Source organism: Gossypium raimondii, chromosome 13 (genome assembly GCF_025698545.1).
Source record: "Gossypium raimondii isolate GPD5lz chromosome 13, ASM2569854v1, whole genome shotgun sequence".
In the NCBI taxonomy this organism is placed as follows: domain Eukaryota; kingdom Viridiplantae; phylum Streptophyta; class Magnoliopsida; order Malvales; family Malvaceae; genus Gossypium; species Gossypium raimondii.
The window spans coordinates 54,163,353-54,186,131 of NC_068577.1; the positions used below are offsets into that span (position 1 = coordinate 54,163,353).

The following is a 22,779-nucleotide window of genomic DNA, read 5'->3' on the forward strand; positions in this document are numbered from 1 at the left end:
CCCCTAACCCGTATCCTTCTCCAGAATTAATTTTCAAACATTATCGGAGTTTACAAATTAATTTTCAAACATTTCATTTCATCAAGCATTCATATTTATAACTAATCAAAATCAAAACATTTATGAGCTATCATTAACCAATTTAACTTATACAAGTCATTATAACCAGAATCAAATCATCCAAAATTACCAATAGAACCAATGGATAATGTGATATATCTCCAACAAGCTTCCAACCCAATCGAGCTTCCGATAATCATTTCAATACATATAATAATTATACCTATTACCAATAATTCAATTCCAATAATAAAACACACACACATATATAATATCCATTACCAAATAGCATTCACTTCTATTAAAATTATACAAAATATAGTTTATACGAACTTATCAAAGCTAAATTGCAGAAATAACAAAATTCAGGGACATTTTAAAAAATTTCTATTTTTCTCGAATTTCCACCCAATCTTGATCTAAATTAATATTTCATTCAATTTGCTAATTTAAATAATAAAACAATTCATTTCATGCAATTTGGTCACTTTTGACATTTTTACAAATTTACCCTTAAAGTTTCACATTTGTTCAATTTAGTCCCTGAACCTAAAACAGGTAAATTGGCCATTTTTAACGAAAACTCATGCTAGTTGAATAATCATATATTTTCCTTCTCCTCCTCTCCATTCCACATCCTTAATGTATATAACATGCTTATATGTAACATTATCTATAATTTCACCATTTATTTAAATATTCATTCAAAGCTGTCCACTTGAGTAATAATCACTAAATTATTCATATCTCGAGATACGGAACTCCAAATTAAGATCTGATAATTTTTCCCAAAACTAGACTCACATATCTTCTTACCATAAAATTTTCAGAATTTTTAGTTTAGCCAATAAGTACAGTTTATTCTTTAAAGTCATCCATGTTCTGCTGTCTGACAGTTTCGACCCTTCTTCACTAAAAATTAATTATCTCATTGTACGGGATTTGAATGATGTTCTCGTTTCTTTATATTAAAAATAGACTCATTAAGGATTTTAATCATGTAAATTTTAACCCCTAATTATTTTTATGAAATTTTTTTATGATTTTCCAAATTCAGAACAGGGGAACCCGAATTCATTCTGAACTTGTCTCACAAAATTCATTATATCTCATGATTTACAATTCCATTACTTACACCGTTTCTTCTATGTGAAACTAGACTCAATAAAATTTAATTCCATATTTTCTCATCCTATAATTCGATTTCCATGATTTATAGTGATTTTTCAAAGTTAACCTACTGCTGCTGTCCAAAACTGTTTTAGTACAAAATGTTGATTACTAAATTTATAACACCCTTATTCCCTTTCTCTATAGTATTTCCCATCACTTTCTCTTATTTTTCTTCACTAACATATCAAGAACATAGAACCTTATATAATAAAATCCTACATTAAGATCAATTTCATACTTTTTCAATAATATCAAACTCAAAAATATATTGAAATCTTGATGTTCTTACCTTGCTATATTGATTTCAATCTTTAGCTTGATTTTCTCTCTCATCCAGCCTCTATTTTTTGAATCTAGCTTGATATTCTAGCTCCCCATAGTCTCCTTATCAAATTTCTCTCTTGGTGGTTATGGAAATTTCTTTGAATTCTAAGTGAAAATGGTGAATTTTTGGTAAAAAAGACCAAATTGTAAAGAAAAGAAAACTTTCTTTCTTTCTTCTTCTTCTCACGTCGTGCATGGGAAAGATGATGAATTCTCTTCATCTTTCCTCCCTTTTATATTAATCATTTAATAATAAAATAATACTAAAAATCTTAATAAAATATTAACTAAATAACATTTATCTAATTAATTAATTAAAAATATCACCAACATATCATTACCTTCTAGAATTCTCTCTCTCTAATTGACCATTTTGCCCTTTATAATCTTTTAAAATTCCATCCTTGAGTCATCATTTAATTTGGTAAAATTGCAATTTAGTCCCTCAAAATTCTTCACCTTTTTCAATTTGGTCCCAATCCATCCATTTTACTTAGTTTCTAGATCATTCCACTCTTAAAATATTTACACCATTGGTCCTTTAACTTTTTCATATTTACACTTTAACCTCTCAAATTTTGAGTATTTACTCTTGGGCAACAAAACTTTTCTCACTTTTGCGATTTAATCCCTTCTTGAACTAATATGTCATAATATACTTCCCAATGTTGACATAGCTCCAAAATTTCCCTTTTTTTTCACTTTATTTCCTTATTTATTATATCAAAGATAATATCTTACTCTAAAATTTTTTGGGGTATTACAGCATTTTTTTTCTTATTCAAGTAATGAAGTTGATCTTTTGTTGGTGTTAGAACAAAATGCAAGCAAGTTCAGCTACTGGCTTGAGCAACAAGGCTCGATGCTTGCAGGAGAAACAACAGAATTCAAGATAGAAAAGAAAATAAAAGCAAAGAAAAATGAAGAGTATGTGGAAGAAAAATGGATTGAATTCATTCGAAAAAGAATAATATATGATTCCCCTCAATCTTCTAAGGTTAATTTCCCTAATTACCAAGGTAGCTTATGTTGTCATATTTTCATCATTGGGCCACTCAAGCTTCAATGTGATAGGCTTCTCCAACAACTCTTTAAATTGAGTCAGTTCTTGTAGGCCAAATGAGCCCTATATAAACGATATACCTCAATGGAATACATTTAGTGTGATGGTCATAGGCTTTGAACTACGGCCCGTGACAATTACATAATATAGATTTTGGTTATTCAAATGGATATGTTGTTATATATATTATAGATTTTTGTATCAATAAGAATGTTGTTATATATTTGATTAAAAATACTTTTAATTTTTGAAATACTTTGCTAATTATTATTTTTCATTTTGAAATATTCTTTTATAATTTTAAACAATTTTAATGATATTTTGATTGGTCAACGGGTGGTCAATGACGGATTAATGATTTTTCAAAACTTATTCTTAAATAATTATATATTTTTATTTCCAAAAAGTAATTTTATAATTTTTATGGGTTTTTATAATTTTGAGGACTTTTATATATTTTTATTTTTAAAATGATTTGCTTACATGACATGATTTTTTTAATACAACTACCAAATCTATAATATATAACAACATTTTTAACGGGTATCAAAATTTATAATATATAACAACTATCAAAATCTATAATATATAATAACATATCTATTTATATAAAACCTTTTAATTTCTTTGTATGTTTTATATTTTAAATAATTTTAAAATTTCTAAATAATTTTTACTAATTTTTATATTTTTAATTTTTTATAATTTTAAATAATTTTAATGATTTTTGACCGTGAATTATATATTCATCGATGTATTTATGTGTTTGTTTTACTCATATTTTAAAATATTATTTTATTTTAATATTGTACATATTTTATTGTTATTATGATTAATTAGTTTCAAACCATACGTTCCATTGTATGTTGTATGTTATTTTTAAATCACATCTGCTTTTCTAAATCTATCATTTCCACACATGTATATGCGTGTGATAGAATTTGTATGATTGAAAATTTCTTATTATACTTGAATTGTTAAATAAATTTAAAACTAATTAAAAGATTGGGTAAACTACACATTTAGTCACTCAATTTTCATAGGTTTTCATTTTGGGCACTAAAAATAAGAAATTTACATTTTAGACACCGTGGTTAACAACTATTTCCAATGGACATCGGTCTGAGCACGGAAAAGGGGCATTTTGACAGATGCAATGGACGACTTTCCCTATACAAAGTCCGGGTTTTGTTTCTCCGTATGAAACACAAACAATTCAAAAGACTTTTCATCTTTCTCCAACAACATAAAAACACATAAATTCTACTTTGAAATTATCATAAACAAACTGTATGACTTTCACGTTGATTTTCTAGGCAAGAGATTGATTTTCCAATGGCTTCTAATAAACCCATCTTCTTCTTCCTCCTCTTGCTGTTTCTCTCGTTGAAGCTGCAGAGCTCAAGCTCACAAACATGGGTCAAAGCTGGTTACTGGACATCTATCTCTTCCCTTCCTGTTTCTGATATAGACACCGTGGTTAACAACTATTTCCAATGGACATCGGTCTGGGCACGGAAAAGGGGCATTTTGACAGATGCAATAGACGACTTTCCCTATACAAAGTCCGGGTTTTGTTTCTCCGTATGAAACACAAACAATTCAAAATTAAAGACTTTTCATCTTTCTCCAACAACATAAAAACACGTATATTCTACTATGAAATTATCATAAACAAACTGTATGACTTTCCCGTTGATTTTCTAGGCAAGAGATTGATTTTCCAATGGCTTCTAATAAACCCATCTTCTTCTTCCTCCTCTTCCTGTTTCTCTCGTTGAAGCTGCAGAGCTCAAGCTCACAAACATGGGTCAAAGCTGGTTAATTACTGGACATCTATATTCATACCATTCGAATATTCAATATATATATTCATACCATAGTTCGAACCTATTCACTATTATATTCATACCATTCGAATATTCAATATATATATTTAAGCTTATATCATTACATCATATTCACTAAGCTTATGTCAAATCATCCGTTATATATATTTATTGAAGTAGCAAACTTCTAGCCATGCCATTATATATAAAAAAAACTATGCACATATTCGTACTAAGGGTTAGTTTGGATGGGCGGTGCGTTTATCTGCAGTTACTGTAAAAACAGCGGTGGCAGTGAGATTAGATATTGTAGTGATACTGTAGCGTAAGACAAAAAGTAAGCTAAACGCACCGCACCGCAACCAATTCTAAAACAAAGCCAATTCTAAATTCAAATACCAAATCATGGCTAACCCAATTCATTAATAGTTTATAAAAATAGTAATTTATATGTTATGCATATGGGTAATTTAAGACAAAACACAGGTAACCTACCTTGTTTTGAACAATTTTGATTTGTACAAAAATTAAACAGCATGTGAGCATTAATTTGGACAGCATTAATATGCTCAAAAACGGATAGCAATTATCCAACATTTAGACAACATTTAATTAACATTTGGACAACATTTAATCAACAATTGGACAACAATCAATCAACAATTGGACAACATTAAATCAACATTTGGACAACATTTAATCAACAATTGGACAGCAATCAATCAACATTTGGACAGCATTTAATCAACAATTGGACAGCATTAAATCAACATTTGGACAACATTTAATCAACAATTGGACAGCATTCAATCAATATTTGGACAACATTTAATCAACAATTGGACAGCATTTAATCAACAATTGGACAGCATTCAATCAAGCCAAATTATATAATCAATCATCGCACAAATATGCTACAAATCATACCTCCAAAATGAGCTATTTCATGGCCGATTATACATTATCGTAGCATCATTAACAAAACACAACCAAAATAAATCATTCATCCCTACAACAAGCTTACCAACATAAACTAATCATATCATATATATATATATATATATATATTTGTTTCAAACCAAATTCATATACTAAGTATACCACACAAATATTCCATGTTCCAAAATTTCTTAAACATTAGCATATTAGCATTAAACCAAGCCATTTTCGCATGGCTAAATATCTACAATATTCAAGACCAACCAAAACAAATGCTAGCCTATACATGCCATATGTTCAAAATTTCGAGCTTTCAAAATACCGAGATAGAGGTCGATAGTGTGACGGACTTCCTTGAAGATCCCCGAGCTCGTAACTAGCTTCCAAAAATCTATAAAAGAAATGAATAAACAGATAGGGGTGTTCATTCGGTTAACCTACTCGAAATAACATTAACCGAATTAACCGACCTTTCAAAATTTTTAACCGTTAACCGAACCGAAATTTTTTCAAAAAAATTAACCGAGCCGAAATTTTTTCGGTTAATTCGGTCGGTTAACCGAATTAACCAAAAATTATATGTTTTTTATTTTTGGTTAAAAATTAACCGAATTAATCGAATTACCCGAATTAACCGAATTACCGAATTACCCGAATTAACCGAAATGAATCACTACATAATTAAATTATTTTTAGACTTTAGTTTTAGTTTTAGTTTTAGAATTTTATTTTTATTTATTAAATTTTTTGTAATTTTCATGATTGAGTTGAGTTGGGTAATTGGGTTGGCTTGAATACTTGGGTTTGGATTGGGTATAGGTGAATAGTGGGTCTATTTATATATTATAATTTTATTTATTAATTTTTTCGGTTAAACCGAAAAAATTCGGATTTAATCGACCGGTTTCGAACCGAATTAATCGTTAACCGAAAAATCAAAAAATAATTAACCGACCCCCGACCGAAAAAATTTGGTTAACCGACCGATTAACCGAATTCGGTCGGTTAACCGAATTTTTTCGGTTTTACCCGAATTTTGCACACCCCTATGAACAGATACACAGTAAGCTTAAATAGCTTAGTAAGTTGTAAGTATATAATTTTCAAAGAACTCATAAAAATTACACTAGTAGGCCGAATTCAACTAATCATGTACACATATATATATAATCATATTTATACGATTAATTCATCTTTCATATTATACATATTACTTACCTTTACTTCTAAATTCGTATAACTTAAACATACCTGAATTATTTAATTCAAACTCACATTCAAGTTTACCATATGATTTCCCGTTATACCTTGCGGATTCAAAGAAAAGATACTCGATCGGCTTAAAAAGCTCGTACAATGCCAACGTCCCAGACGTGGTCTTTCATGTAATCAAACAACGATGCCATTGTCCCAAACAAGGTCTTACACATAATCATATACGACGCCAATGTCCTAGACATGGTCTTATACGTAAATCTCAAATCGAGGCCAACATCCGAGACGTGGTCTTACACGATGTCACATTTCAACATTTCTGTAGTTCGTATGACTTTCGGATGTCGTAAATCAACCAATTAAAACTCATAATTAATCATCATTTGTCAAATACAATTCAACATAATAGGGTACACATACACATTTTGTAATACCCCTTACCCGAAACCATTGCCGGAGTCGAGCTCGAGGCATTACTTTACTTGCCTTACTAGTTTGGGACATAAAAAGTTACTTTTGAAATCAATTTCCACATTTACAGCAAAACTGTCCACTCGAAATCTAAATCCATAAATTTTCTCTGAAACTATACTCATATATCTTTTTATCATAAAATTTTCAGAATTTTTGGTTAAGCCAATTAGTACAGTTTATTAGTTAAAGTCTCCCCTGTTTCACCACCTGACTGTTCTGACCTCTTGCCACTAAAAATAAGTTTTCTCACTGTAGGATTTTCATATAAAGTTCTTACTTGTTTCTACAGAAAATAGACTCAATAAGGAATCTATACATATAAACTAGAACTCATAACCATTTTTTGAAATTTTTAATGGTTTTCTAAACTCAGAACAGGGAAGTCGAAAAACAGATCTTACCCTTTCTCACTAAAATACACATATCTCAAAATATAAAATTCATTTTGTTAAACCATTATTTTTCTATGAAAATAGACTCAACAAGCTTTAATTCCATATATCATTCACCCTATAATTCATTTTATACCATCCTAGGTGATTTTTCAAATTCATGTCACTGTTGCTGCCTGAATTCTGTTTCTTTGTAAAATTTTACCCTTTCATGATTTCCATGCATAATTTATCACCTAGAATTTTATAACAACAAACATCTTCATACTTAACCATTTTAATAACCATTCATCATCAAATTCTCACACACCATTCTTTAGCAAAATCATAATTACAAACATGCAAAATAACTAAGTCCCTATACATGCCATAACTCAAATGTGTTTCATCATAAAATACCGAGCAGTTGTTCTTGATAGTGTAGACGATCTCCGACTTCTTTAGGATCCCTGAAGCAGCTTTGCAATACTATAAGAGAAAGAAAAATAAAAGAAGTAAGCATTAAGCTTAGTAAGTTTACTAGCAAATAAATAACAACATCTAACACAAATGATTATACTCAAATGTCAAGGTCTCTAGTTTACTCTTTAATTAATCTCATTCTCTTGCTTGTTTACTTAGTTAACTCGTGATCATATCTTACTCTTCCATTGCTGAAACGTTGAGTATCATTTGATAATATAATAATTTCTTAACTCTTATAACTTACCTGAGCTTGCCATTTACGCTTTTAACTGAACTTTCATGAACATGATTCGTTTACTAGCTCGTTGAGCTACATTGGAATAATAAGGATACTCGGGTCTCTTCTGATAATAACATGCCAAAGCAATGTCCCAGACATGGTCTTACATGGGATGTACTCATGTCGGTGCCCATGCCATGTCCCAGACATGGTCTTACAGGGGACCTCTCATCTCGGTGCCAATGCCATGTCCCAGACATGGTCTTACATGGGACCTCTTTACCCAAATGTCATGACATTCGTATCCAGTACCATCCTTATGTATCAACGGGACTATTTAATTTTAATTCTCTATCATTTCATGCTTGGATAATCATCAAATAAAATCATGAAATAAATTCATAGTTGCTGGAAAATAGCAGCATTAATGGTAATTATTGAAATATTGCATTTATTTACTGTAATCTTACATCGGTACCAACTATAGCCCAATTCACCAACTTAGTCTTCAACTTTATTATTCCCTTTGTCTAACCTCGAGTTTCGTTCTTCTTGATCTAAAATAGCAAATTTAACTTATTTAATACTCACATTCATCAAAACAACTCTCGACTCTAACTTTTTCAAAATTACGATTTTGCCCCTAAACTTTTGCATAATTACATTTTTGCCTCAAGGCTCGGAAATTAAACTTCATCTCTTATTCTTATGTTTTATAACATACTGAACATTTTTCCCTTCTATGGCAACATCAAATTCCCACTCTAACACTTACTTATGAGCATTAGGTATTTTTACAGATTATGTCGTTTTACTCGTTTTCACTTAAAATCACTTAGCAAAAGTTGTTTAACATAATTTCTAGCTTCATATTCTATCATAAAACATCAAAATAAACACTTTTCACCTATGAGTATTTTTCCAAATAAAAACCCTAGATTAAATTATTGCTAGAATAAGCTAAATTAAGCTACCAGGATCACAAAAACGTAAAGAACATTAAAAACGGGGCTTGGGATCACTTATTATGGAGCTTGGAAGCTTGAAAACCCTAACTATGACTTCCCCCTTTGCTGATTTCGTCCTAATGAAGAAGATGATGATTTTTGCCATCTTTTTCCCTTTTAATTCATTTTAATTACTAGATTACCAAATTGCCCCTAACTTAAAATTTTTCTATTTCACTTATCTCATGCCCATTTTTGTCTACCAAGTTACCAATGGTCTAATTACCATATAAGGACCTCCAATTTAAAGTTTCATAACAATTGGACACCTCTAACATGTAGAACTCAACTTTTGCACTTTTTACAATTTAGTCCTTTTGACTAAATTGAGTGCCCAAACGTCAAAATTTTCGAACGAAATTTTCATGAAATCATTTTGTGAAATCATAGACCATAAAAATATAAGAAAAATAAATGTTTCCACATCGAATTTGTGGTCCCGAAACCACTGTTCCGACTAGGCCCAAAATTAGGATGTTACACATTTAGATTCAGCTACACATAAAATAAATACAATAAATTTAACTTCAATAATTTACTTACGAACTTACCTCGGATGAAGACAAGCGGATGGAATCGACTACTCGACCACTTTCGACTTCCTCTGTTCTAATTTCGTTTTCTTTTGTTCTTGATCTAAATAAATTCAAATTTAGCTATTTAATAACACATTTAATTCAAATTTATTCCAAAAACACATAAATGGGAAATTTTTATTTTAACCCCTAACATTTCACTTTTTTTCAATTTAGTCCCTATTTCAAAACAACTCAAAATATTCAAAATTTCAACCCACTCTAGATAGGCCGAATCTACCCAAGGTCCCTAGCCACCCATTTCTATCATTTATTTCACATGTTGACCCCTCAATTTACAAAATTCACAATTAAATCCTTAGTACACATTTTTTTTACTAAAAATCACTTAATTAAACATAATAATCTAACATCAAAAATTTATTTTTCATCATCAAACAACAATTTCATCACATTATCAATAATGACACTTCTCAAAATCATCATCAATTCCAAAAGTTAAAACATGGGCTAGATAATATATAAAGCAACGATATCAAAAACGTAAAAATTATCAAAAACCGAACAAGAATTATACTTAATTTTGAGCTCCAAAGTGCCGAATACCTAAAAGCCCAAAAGCTTATTTTCTTTCTCAACATTCAGCCAAAAATAAAGAACATGCATGGCCATTTTCATGTTTTCTTTTATTTAATACATATTAATACAACAATTACCAATTTAGCCTTAGTTATGTACATTAAAATCCCACTAACTAATGTCCTTACTTGTCCATGCATTAATTCAATGATCCAATTGCATCATAAGGACCTCATACTTAAAAAGCCATGTCAATTCGGCACTTTAACAAATGGCAAATAACTTTTGCATTTTCTACAATTAAATCTTTTTTCACAAATCGGCACACAAACGATAAAATTAATTCATAAAATTTTCACACATATAAGTTAACATGCGGTAGACACCAAAAATAATATTAAAAAAATTTTATGACTCAGATTTATGGTCCCGAAACCACTGTTCCGATTAAACTAAAACAGGGCTATTACACTTCCGAAGCAGATTTTCATCAAGATCGAAGACCTCTTTTTAATTTCTTCTGAAGTTTTTATGAGTTTCTTTGTTTCTTGTGATTTTTTTGACTTTGAGATGTTTTTATTCAGAATTATGAACTAATTCCCTAGATACCTAGAGATGATGAAATTTATGACGATTCTATTATTTAGTTTCTGTTTTACATGATAAATAGTTAATTCTTGTTCTCAATTATGTGTGCTTATTTCTTGTTTTAATATTTCTGAGATATTAATTCATGTTTAATGTGCTTAATTCAATGGAGCAAAAGTCTCTGTTTAAGAGTAGATCTAGATTGTGTGGAGTTGCATGCAATCCTAGAAATAGGACGACATAAATCTACCGAATTAGAGTCAAATCTAATAGGAGAATCCATAAATCAAGTTAATGCGACAATAGAGGTTTTAATTAGAAAGATATTTCAAGTAATTATCCTAGAGTCAGTTGCTTCTACTCTCGAAAGAGATATTAACATAATTTAGGGATTTCTACAGATCAAGACACCAAGTGAATTAATCGTTTAAATTAGATTAATAATAATAGAAGGAGTCTAGGTGGATTCTTTCCCAAGTATTGTCTCTTTCATTGGTTATCTTTTGATTATTTTCCTGATTCGTTCTTTGTTGTGTTCTTAGTTAAATTAGTTTAATAATTTTAGATTAAAACTCACCACTCCAAATTGACGGTTAAATAAAAAAAATGATAACTAATAATAATTTTAGTCCTCGTGGATACGATATCTCTACTCACCGTAGCTATACTATTGTTCGATAGGTGCATTTGCCTTAGTCGTATTTTTAGTTAGTCACGTGAAAAACATCAGCTATCTTTTGATGAGTCAAACCAGGAAGGAAAAAAAAAAGGTCTAAGTTGAAGCTTGACAAGACAAGTCTCAAAAGGGGGTTGACAAAAAGAGTAAGGTTATGACCAAATCCGCCCTGATATGTTTGCTAGTGATGTGTTCAAGAAGAACATATAGGCGTCGACCACGCCAGTAAATTTCATGGGCTTACATGAAACTCAAGGAGTTATTTACGTGCATTACTCCCTATTACTCGTAATTTTAATAATATTAATATGTTATCATTTAATAGTTGATGTATGGAATCTCACTAAGTTCATTCAAACTTACGAGTGGCTTGCCTTAAGTGCAGGATCCAAGGCTGTTATGAAAAGTGTGGGAAGGGACCAAGGCAGATCTTGCGGAATCCTTATGGGCTTTTTTGTTCCAGTATCATGCATATAGAGGGGCTCCCTTATAGGCTACACCTTGAGGTTGAATTTGTAATTAAGTAGAATCCAATTTTTTAGAATAAGGGTCTGTTTGATTGTGGGATTTGGTTTTCCGGAAATTGTTTTCCGAATTTTCTGGCGTTTGTTTGGTGGAAAATGAATTCCACAAGTAAAACCTTTTACAAACACGGGTAAAATCACTTCCTTAGTTTTGGAAAACGTCTTACCAATTTTCCTTCCGTAAGACATTTTCCATTCCCTTCTCTACACTCTCATCGTCTCAGCTTCAAAAATTCCTTTGCAGACTTTCTTTAGAAAGGTATGTTTTCTATTTCCACTTTCATTTCTACTCATTTTCTGTGGCTTGTAATTTTTTAGACTGTTGTGGAGGAAAAGGAGAGACTGTTTCTGGAAATTTTTGGAATAGAAGAGTTGGAAAGATTTTGAATTTTCTCTGTATTTTAACAATGAAAAATCTTTCTAATTCCTCCCATTCCACTGATTTCCAGCACTTCCTCTCCATTTTCTTACCTTTCTTCAATCCTTTTTGTTTCATCATTTCCTGTAGTTTGTAAGTGAAATCGGTAAACCTTACCTAATTTTCTTACTCTTCTGTTTCATCATTTCGGACGTTAGCACTATATTTGTATCGCTACATACTCCTCCAGCCAATCTTTATATCTCAATCTCAATTAAGGATGAAAATATTCTCTTTGTTTTTTTCTTACGAATTACTTGATTTTTGCTAGTCTTGGCAAGGAGTACATCTCAAATCAAATTCCTTTGATTTCACTTTCGCTATTCTTGCTCGTTATGTGTTTGTCATAAGTTCTCAACTAGGAGACTATAAAAGGCTACTTCAAAATGCCGATTCTCACCCTCAAAACCATATTAAAACACCAAAATCTGTGTCGGGTCATTGGTAGTCGATTCAAAACATCTTCTGTCCAGTATGTAGCTTCAAGATTTAGGGACCCTACGTTTGAGAAACTGATGGACAAATACAAAAACCTTCTCAAAGTCATTGCAATAAAAGATCTTATCCTCGCAAATCCCACCAATAACCCTCCTTCCGTCTCCCTTGATTTCCTTTCTAGGCATTCTCAAAAGCTACATTTAAACCGTGGTGCTGCTTCTTTCTGAATCTTCTTCAACCAACCCACACCCTTTTTTTAGCATACTTTTTGCTTGCAACTCGATTAGGATTGTAAAATCCCAGAAGGTATACTAAATTTGACTTTCTTGGCTTTGGTAAGTTGGTGAATTACCATGTAACACCCCTTACCCGAGACCGTCGCCGGAATCGAGTACGAGATGTTATCCAATTTAACTTACCAATTCAGAGCATAAAAATTTGCTTTTAAAATTAAATTCACTGTTCACAACAAAACTGTCCACCTGCGCGACTGTCACTAATTTACTTATAACTCAAGCTACGAAACTCAAAATTTAAATCCGTAAATTTTCCCTGAAGCTAGGCTCATATTCCTACGTACCATGTAATTTTTAGAATTTTTTACTTAGCCAATTATTACAGTTTATTCATTAAATTATCCCCTGTTTCACAGCTCGACAGATCTGACCTCTTGCCACTAAAAATCAATTATCTCTTTGTAAAGAATTCATATAAGGTTACCGTTTATTTATTTTGAAAATAGACTCACTAAGGAATCTATAAATATAAATTATGACCTATAATTCTTTCTTCACAATTTATAATGATTTTTCAAAGTCAGAACAGGGGACTTCAAAAACCATTCTGACCCTATCTCACTAAAATTAAAATATCTCAAAATACAGAATTCCCTTGCCTACACCGTTTCTTTCATATAAAAATAGACTTGATAAGCTTTAATTCCATATATAATTCACCCTCTAATTCCATTTCTACTATTTATGGTGATTTTTCACATTCACGTCACTGCTGCTGTCAAAGAAACTGCTTCTTTGAATTAGTTACCATTTTAACATACATAACACCAAAACATATTCTTTAATAGCTACTTCAATAGCTAATATTAGCCATATCATTTGAACATGCTCAAAATGATTAAGACCCTATACATGTCATAGTTTAAACATTTTGAAAATCACATAATACCGAGATGATTATGATAGTGTGATACGAGCTCCGACGATCCCCAATTCGATCAAGTTCAAATCACTATAAAACAAAGGAAAAGAAAGAAAGGTGTAAGCTATAAATAGCTTAGTAAGTTACATGTAAACAATAATTACTCATTTAATAATTAACACTTTTAACATATAACTAATCAAAACATTTCTTAGCAATTTCAATCACTTACACATGCACAATCTTACCAATTCACTTGCATATACATTTTCACACTTAACATTTATCACATATGCTCAATTCTTTCAATTGTACCTGCATACACACTTCATTTCATATTCACTTTAACCCATCATTAATCCCGTTGAACACTTGGAATATACACAGATACGTGGAGATTTAGCACATAAGTGCAACACTAATATGTAGCCGAAGCTACCACTATTATGTAGCCGAAGCTACCACTGAAATGTAGCCGAAGCTACCACTGAAACGTAGCCGAAGCTACCACTGATCAATAATACTAGAAATGTCCACGGGCCTGCTCACACAAGCTGTCAAGTGTCTGCAACGCATGCTAGATCACCCAGCACCCGGGACTCACTGTAACACTGTAACACTGATCTCTAGTGACATGTCACTTGTATCCACTTCTATTCCTAAGTTCAACTGGGAATTTACACTTAACGCTTTATTTTCAACACTTTATCACTTGAATAATTCATGAACAATTTTCCTTCCACATTCAATATTAATTCACATATCAAATATAATTCACAATTTATAAAAAAATATAACTATTATTTACACGTAACTTACCTCGGATGCAAAACAACTATTTTTGTAATTTAGTCGATAACTTTCTCTTTTCCCCGATCACTTGCACTATTTCTTCTTTCTTGATCTATATTAACACAATTTAATACATTTTATCAACATTTCATTCAAATACAATTCATACACAACATTTTGGCAAATTTACATTTTTCCCCAAAACTTTTCAAAATTCCACTTTTGTCCCTAAGCTCGTAAAAATAAAATTCACTAAATTCTTAAATTTCAAACTTCACTAAATCATATTTCATGCTCATAACAGCCCTCAATTTCACAAAATCACAACTTTATGCACACTTTACCATCTTTCACAATTTAGCCCTTTTCAACATTTTCATTGAAATTCATCTAGTAAAACTTGTAATTAACACTTCAAACATTCATTATCTAACATCACTAATCAATTTACAATTATATCATGAATGGTTCAATTTTAAACTTCAATTTCATTTAAATTAAATGGTAGAAACATGAAATTCAAGCTTCAATAAGCATAAAAATACGAAAATAATTAAAAACGGGGCAAGAAATCACTTACAATTGAGCTTAGGAAGATCAAGAACCCTAGCTATGGTGACATGAAATTTTTTGGCAGCAAACGTCTGATTTTGAAGAAGATGGACACTTATTTTCACTTTATTTTGTCTTTTATTCAATTTGGACAAAAATGCCCTTGACCCATTATTTAGATATTTTTCTAGAAATACCCTTTTGTGTCCATAACACTAATTTATGGTCTAATTGCCACATAAACACTTCCAATTTCATGCAATAATTCAATTAAGTCATTTAATCACTAATTAGACACACTTTGCATTTTTCTCGATTTAGTCCTAAAAATTCAATTAGACACTAAATCATTAAAATTTTCTATCCATATTTTCACACAATATTTCAATCAATCAGTAATTAATAAAAATTTATAAAATTAAATTATTTCACTTCGGATTTGTGGTTACGAAACCACTATTCCGATTAGGCCCTATTTCGGGCTATCACATACCAGCTGCATGTAATTTGATAGTATTCTCTTGTTCTGCTTTTTGTAACTACTTCTCGTAGGTAACTTCCATATTGCTTGTTTTTGGTTTATGAGCAATTAAAAAAGAGTTTGACTTTTGGTGATTTCAGAATTGGATAAGAGATTCGGTTTAATTATATGCGATAAGCTGTGCAACTACAAGATCTTTAATGGTGTCTGGTGTTTGCAATGAGTTGTAAGTGCTTTGGATTTTTTGATTGGTTCAAAGGAAGGTATAGCCGTGACCAGACACAAGCTCAAGGTTCAGTTGCATTTATTTTGTTGTTCCTTGTAAAGTCGTAGGCTGCATCTAAAGCTCTTTTCTTTGGTCGCTTTGTTTCATAAAATACCCTGCCTTGTCTTCTTATAGTTATGCATAAACTATGACCATTGCTCTACATGGCAGGCTGTGTTTTGAGCGTAGCCTACAATAGGTTTTTTTTTTTTCACTTTTCAGTAATGTAACCATTCCTAAGTATTTATCTCAAACGGTTCCTTGTTTTTGTTTTTGTTTCGGACACATGGTATTGTCAACTATTTCTCTTATAATTTTGTGATCTCATTCGATTCCATATTTGGTGTGTTGAAGACAGCCATCGAGCCTTAGTCTACGAATATTTGGAGAATAACAGCCTTGCCAGTGTTTTACTTGGTAAATACATCAGTCCAAGCTCATTGAACTCCTAATTCTAATTGAGGTATCTTGATGTCCGAAATCCTAATTTCGAGTTCAAGAAGTAAACATATTACTTTGGATTGGCCAACAAGAGTCGCTATTTGCTTAGGTACGACTTCGCTGCTGCGTTTCTTCACTATGAAGTTGCATCAGCATATCGTCCATGGGATATTAAAGCTAGTAATATACTCCCGGATGGAAATTTTCATCATAAAATTGAGGATTTCGGGCTAGCTAAGCTTTTTCGGACAATGTCACTCATGTCGAAGACTTGAGTAGCAGGAACATTGTAAGCATCATTTTCATTGCATCTCATCCTTAGTCACCGCCTAGGTTGTTTAACTATTTCAATATTTCATTGATGTTTTTTAAGGACTTTTGAAAGAGTCATCCACTGGCGATTGTGTTTTGTTCTTTGCCTTTGCTTAATCCTTGTGTTTCGTTTGCATCTCGGTTATGATATTGTATTTTGTCCAGTGGATATTTGGCACCGAGTATGCGCTTTTAGGACAACTAACCAAGAAGGCGGATGTGTATGACTTTGGGGTGCTTCGCTTGAAATAATAAGTGGTAAAAGTAGAAGTAAGGCAAGATTTGTAGTGGAATTCATGCTTCTGCTTGAATGGGTACTTTCAACCTTTTTCCACTTGTTACATCATGTTACTTATCTTTTCATACATCAACTGGACTCCAAATTTGATAAAATTAGATGGTCTTCACATGACATCTCACATGTGATATCATAATTCATGCAAAGTGTACCTGTTGCGGACATGGAAACTGAAAGAAGAAGACAAGCTTCTAGACATTGTTGATCCAGAATTGAGTCAATATCCAGAAGGAGAGGTTCTGCGGTTCATCAAGGTTGTCTGAACTCTGCTTTCATCAGGAGTTTCAGTGAGAGCCACTAATCGCAAGGGATTCACTCCACTTCACTATGTTGTTCAAGGGTCCCATCTAGGAGTAATCAAAGTCTTATTAAAGAAAGGTGCAAGTGGCTAGCAATTTGATAGCAGATGGTGAATCAGTTAATGCAACGCTAACAGTCGGAGTAGTGTTTTATGATTAGATTATTTAGGCTAAGTTTTGGTTTTTTTGTGTTTTGATTAGAACCCAGCAAGCTTCTTGGCAGCAGACATTGCCATTTTTTTAGTTGTAAGTGGCTAGCAATTTGATAGCAGATGCACTTAAGCAATTACGCCAAACACAATCTATTACAATTTACTAAGGATTTGGTATATGTCTCGTCTTTTGTTTAACATTTTGGTCTTGCTGAATCTGTTTAAAAGATCCAAAGTTTCATATTGGTAAGTAAATACATCTTATATGTTTTAAATAAATGCATAGATTAGTATTTTTTATTTGTGGTTTGGAAGCTAAATTTATAATTATTCAACCCTTGTTCTTGATTTTTTAACACAATTACAAATAATTTATTTGACTTTGGTTGTTTTTAATTTATGACGGTTAATATTGCGACTTAATAATTGAGTATTATTATATATTTAATTAGATTTATTTATTTATAAATAAATCATTGCAATATATGTAAAAACAATTTAAAATATAAAATTTTATTAATATATATTAATATATGTAAAAATAAATTTTCCGGAAAATATTTTCAGGAAATCTGCCAAACAGCAGAAAATATTTTACACAAATTCAATCAAACACCACAAAATATTTTCCAGTAAATCATTTTACAGAAATGTAAAACATTTTCCAGAAATCATTTTACAAAAAACATTTTACTGGCAATCAAACGGACCCTAAGTGTATAAGTAAATTCAGTGGATGAGTATGATTGTAAAGAACATTAATCTGCTTAGTTAGGTAATCATATAATAACAAGTTTAATGTGATGTTCATTTATGGAAAGGTTATGGATAATTAACTGATTGGATTAAAGTTGTATGACAACATAATATTAAATCTGGCATGAAATTAAATAAATTAAAAATTTGTTGTTAGATAATACAGTTCAATTATGACGTTCAACACCCGGACCCGACGATTGGGTTCACGAAGTGGCAAAGTGCAAGTTATAGCTAAAACTTTGGTGCATGCACATTTTGTCTAGTTTGCATGCTAGTCTTTTGTTTAGTTCCTTGTAATTTCATTTAGTTAAGAATGGATTTGGTTTGCTTTCATTTTAATGTGTGCTGATTGACATAATCAACTTATGTACGCAAGCAAAGTTTTGCAAGTTACAAGGTTATTAGTGGGAGTAGTTAAAGGTTCGATTGTATTTGGTATTGGTTTGACAATATATGTTGTATTTTTAAAGAAATGAAATACATATTGTTATAATAGGCGCCAATAATAGAACGATTGTAAAATAATAAGAAAAGAAAAAATAAAAATATAGATTTTACGTGAAAATTATTTTGGAAAAAAATCACGGACAAAAGAGTAAAAATTTACTAATGTTGAAAATTGAATGATACAAGAAGAGTTTTAACTATATTTATTTAAATGTAAAAAAATCTTATTCTAATTAATGTAAAATAAAAAAGTGTAATTTTATACGGATTCTTATTATACTGCACGTATCATTTGAGCAACGTCTTTGCTGTTGTTTTTGCTCCTTAAAACTATAGCCCTTGGATGATGAAGTTCTGGCTAGGGCTGATCGGATCAATTTGTGTAAATCATATAGTAATTCAAAATTATCAGAAATGTAATAACACGTCAACTCTGAAATTCAATTTGTGTAAATCTTTTCGTCAGTCCAAAACAGTTCGATGATGATGATATTCAAATGGCGAAATAGAAGATGGTGTGAGCGCGGAAAGAAAGGCGGTCCCGCTTTATGTGGTGCTGGCAATCGATAGCTTCATTAGTCAATAGTCAACTCTGAAATTAGTTAGCCTTGAAAGTGACCCACCTTTACTATATACTCGCACACTTTCTATTTTCATCCATAGGGAACTATACGAAATCTTGTTCCATTATGAAAGAAACCCAATGCATTGGTGATGGCAGATGAGAATTTCATCTTTTTTTGCTCTCTCTCTCACAACCTACTGTTCAAGTTCAACAAAAGTGATGGTCAAGTTTTATTTCAAAAATCAAACCCTTTAATTTGATTTAAATTTCCACCTTCTGCAATAATGATCCAGTCCAATCTCTCTTTGTCTCTTCAAATCCAACTTTGTTTCCCACTAATAGAGTTCCAGTTTTCTCCGAGAACAAAATAAATGTTTCCCACTAACAGTAAAAAGAACGTTAGTTTACTTACGTAACCTAGACGTGTTGATGTTGCTTTTCATATTATACAACTTTCACGTTTCTAGGCAAGAGATTGATTTTTCAATGGCTTCTAATAAACCCATTTTTTTCTCCTTCTTCTTCCTCTTGCTGTTTCTCTCATTGAACCTGCAAAGCTCAGTCTCACAAACATGGATCAAAGCTGGTTACTGGGACTCTAGCGCTTCCCTTCCAGTTTCTGATATAAACTCTGCTCTTTTCACTCATCTTTTTTGCGCTTTTGCTTTTGTAAACTCAACCTCCTATCAGCTCTTTGTCAACTCCTCAAATGAACAACATTTCTCAAACTTCACCAGGACTGTAAAACTAAAGAATCCATCCGTTACTACTATTTTGTCCATTTGGGTTAGAAGAACTGAGTCTACCACCTTTTCTTTGATGGTTAATGAAACTTCTCGTCGAAAATCTTTCATTGAGTCTTCAATCAAAACAGCCAGGCTTTATGGTTTTCATGGTTTAGACCTTTTTGGAGTTGAGCCTCGGAATGGCATCAATATGACCACTTTTGGTACTTTCTTGGCCGAGTGGCGAGCTGAGGTAGCATCCGAGTCAAGAAACTCCGGTAAGACACAGTTGCTATTAACTATGTCGGCTAATCGCTTGCCGATTGTCAACTCAGTGAGTTATCCTATTGAGTCTACAAAGCTAAACCTGGATTGGGTGAATATTAAAGCATATGACTACTATGTGCCAACATTAGATAGGTTTACTGGTTTTCATGCTGCTTTATATGACCCATTAGGAAGGGCCAACACTGATGATGGTATAAAGGAATGGTTAAAGAGAGGATTCCCTGCTGATAAGCTAGTTTTAGGTTTGCCTTACCATGGCTATGGATGGATGCTTGTTAACTCTGGTGACAGTGGCATTGGTTCAGCAGCTTCAGGGCCGGCTCACACCATTGATGGTTCAATAGGGTATAAGTCAATCAAATCATTCATTCTAGATTATGGTTATGGCGTTGAAGCTGTGTATAATTCTACTTACGTGGTGAATATTTGCAAAATCGGGTCGATTTGGATCAATTTCGATGATGTGGAAGCCATTAAAGCTAAGGTTTCTTATGCCAAGGTAAAGGGTCTGCTTGGTTACAATGCCTTTCAACTTTCCAATGACGATAATTGGGTCCTTTCACAAGCTGGTAAGATGGTTCTCTCCCTTTAGAACATATCAAAATTTTCAGAAATTATTGAATTTTAAACATCGACTTGGAAAAAGACTTCAACTAGCATTATTTCTTGCCTCTATTTGGTATATTTGACTTGGAAAAATACATTACCTGTCATTTCTTTTTGTCTCTTTTACGGCATTTCAGTTGGACAATATGCCACATAGGTGTCTTGTCATTATTATGCCATGTTTGCATGCTAAAATATTAAAGAACAGAGCTTAAGTTTGCTAAAATTCTGAAATCTTTACAGAACATTGAACTGTAATTAATGTAATGAATAATGTATCGATGTTCCGCAGCTTGTGGAATAGGCACCAGTCAGCCAAAGAAACATCGATTATTGGTTATTGTTTCGGTTACAGTTGCTGCAATGGTTTTCCTGATGATAGCTATCATCTGTTACCTGCAAAAGAAAATATTCAAATCACAAGGTAAGAATGGGCATGTGAGAATCTGCAATGATTCCAAACAGTTATCGAACATTGACTCGAGAAGGTTTCAACTGCAGGGCTTTGGTGTGCATTGAAAATGTTGGTTTCTTGGATAAGAACCAAAATATCAGCTGAAAAAAGGCATGAAAACGATGATCCTAATCTCCAAGTTTTCAGTTTCTCTAGCATTAAAGCTGCCACTAATAACTTTTCAAATGATAATAAGCTCGGAGAAGGTGGATATGGACCTGTTTACAAGGTAATGTACTATTCCTCTATTAGCCACTCTCGGGGACTTTGCGGTAATGTATAATGTGTTTGAAGAACCACACGTTTGCCGCTTACCTGCAGGAGGTTCTGAAATTCCAAGTACATTCAAAGGATTAATCGTTTATCATACCTTTGTTTGGTTTTTAAAACTACTAACTGCAATGTGGATTGTGGACTACAGGGAAAGTTACCAGACGGGCAGGAAATAGCGGTGAAGAGGCTCTCGAAAAGCTCGAATCAAGGGTTTGAGGAGTTCAAGAATGAGGTCACTCTTACAGCTAGGCTTCAACATGTGAATCTAGTTCGAGTTCTGGGAATTTGTACTGAGAAGGAAGAAAAATTGCTGGTTTACGAGTTCATGCCAAACAAAAGCTTGGATTTCTACCTCTATGGTAACCAATGCTTAATTTTTTCAACTTAGTATGAGTGTTAAGACATTTTTATGGCATGTTATTTCATAAACTTCTTCAGCAAAACACATTGTTCATGCACTTAACCGATGCAGATCCATTTAAAAGGCATCTGTTAGATTGGAGAAGACGAGTCTCGATAATTGAAGGCATTACACAAGGGCTTCTATATCTCCAAGAATACTCAAATTACACTATAATTCATCGTGACATAAAGGCGAGCAATATCTTATTAGATTATGAAATGAACCCAAAGATATCAGATTTCGGGATGGCTAAATTTTTCAAGAAGGATGAACTTGAAGCAAACACCGGCAGAATTGTTGGGACATAGTAAGTGAATCAGACGGTCTCAAATGATACATATCCGATTGTTTTCCATCTTTTCCATTGAATCTATACATAGTTATTAATTCATTGATTCAATGCAGTGGCTACGTTCCTCCGGAATACGTTAGGAAAGGAATATACTCAACCAAGTATGACGTTTATAGTTTCGGAGTTCTACTTCTGCAAATTATCAGCGGCAAGAGGAATTCCAGTCTGTATGGATGCCATGAAAACTTGAATCTTCTTGAATATGTAAGTAACTTTGAGACACTTTTTTTTCATCTC

The 22,779-nt window shown here is 32.1% G+C and overlaps 1 protein-coding gene across 2 annotated transcripts in view; it reads left to right on the forward strand.

Annotated features, from left to right (window-relative positions):
* Positions 1-22,779, forward strand: part of LOC105783843 (class V chitinase) — a 30,534-nt gene that overhangs the window by 7,174 nt on the left and 581 nt on the right. Inside the window, exons 1-6 of one of the 2 annotated variants that reach the window (XM_052626141.1) lie at positions 19,649-21,023; positions 21,353-21,484; positions 21,562-21,743; positions 21,936-22,146; positions 22,260-22,497; positions 22,596-22,746. In XM_052626141.1, coding sequence (XP_052482101.1) covers positions 19,871-21,023; positions 21,353-21,484; positions 21,562-21,743; positions 21,936-22,146; positions 22,260-22,497; positions 22,596-22,746 — 2,067 coding nt within the window. In that variant the 5' untranslated portion in view covers positions 19,649-19,870. Of the gene's footprint in view, positions 1-19,648; positions 21,024-21,352; positions 21,485-21,561; positions 21,744-21,935; positions 22,147-22,259; positions 22,498-22,595; positions 22,747-22,779 lie in introns of those variants that run through there. The other variant, XM_052626142.1, reaches the window with a different exon arrangement.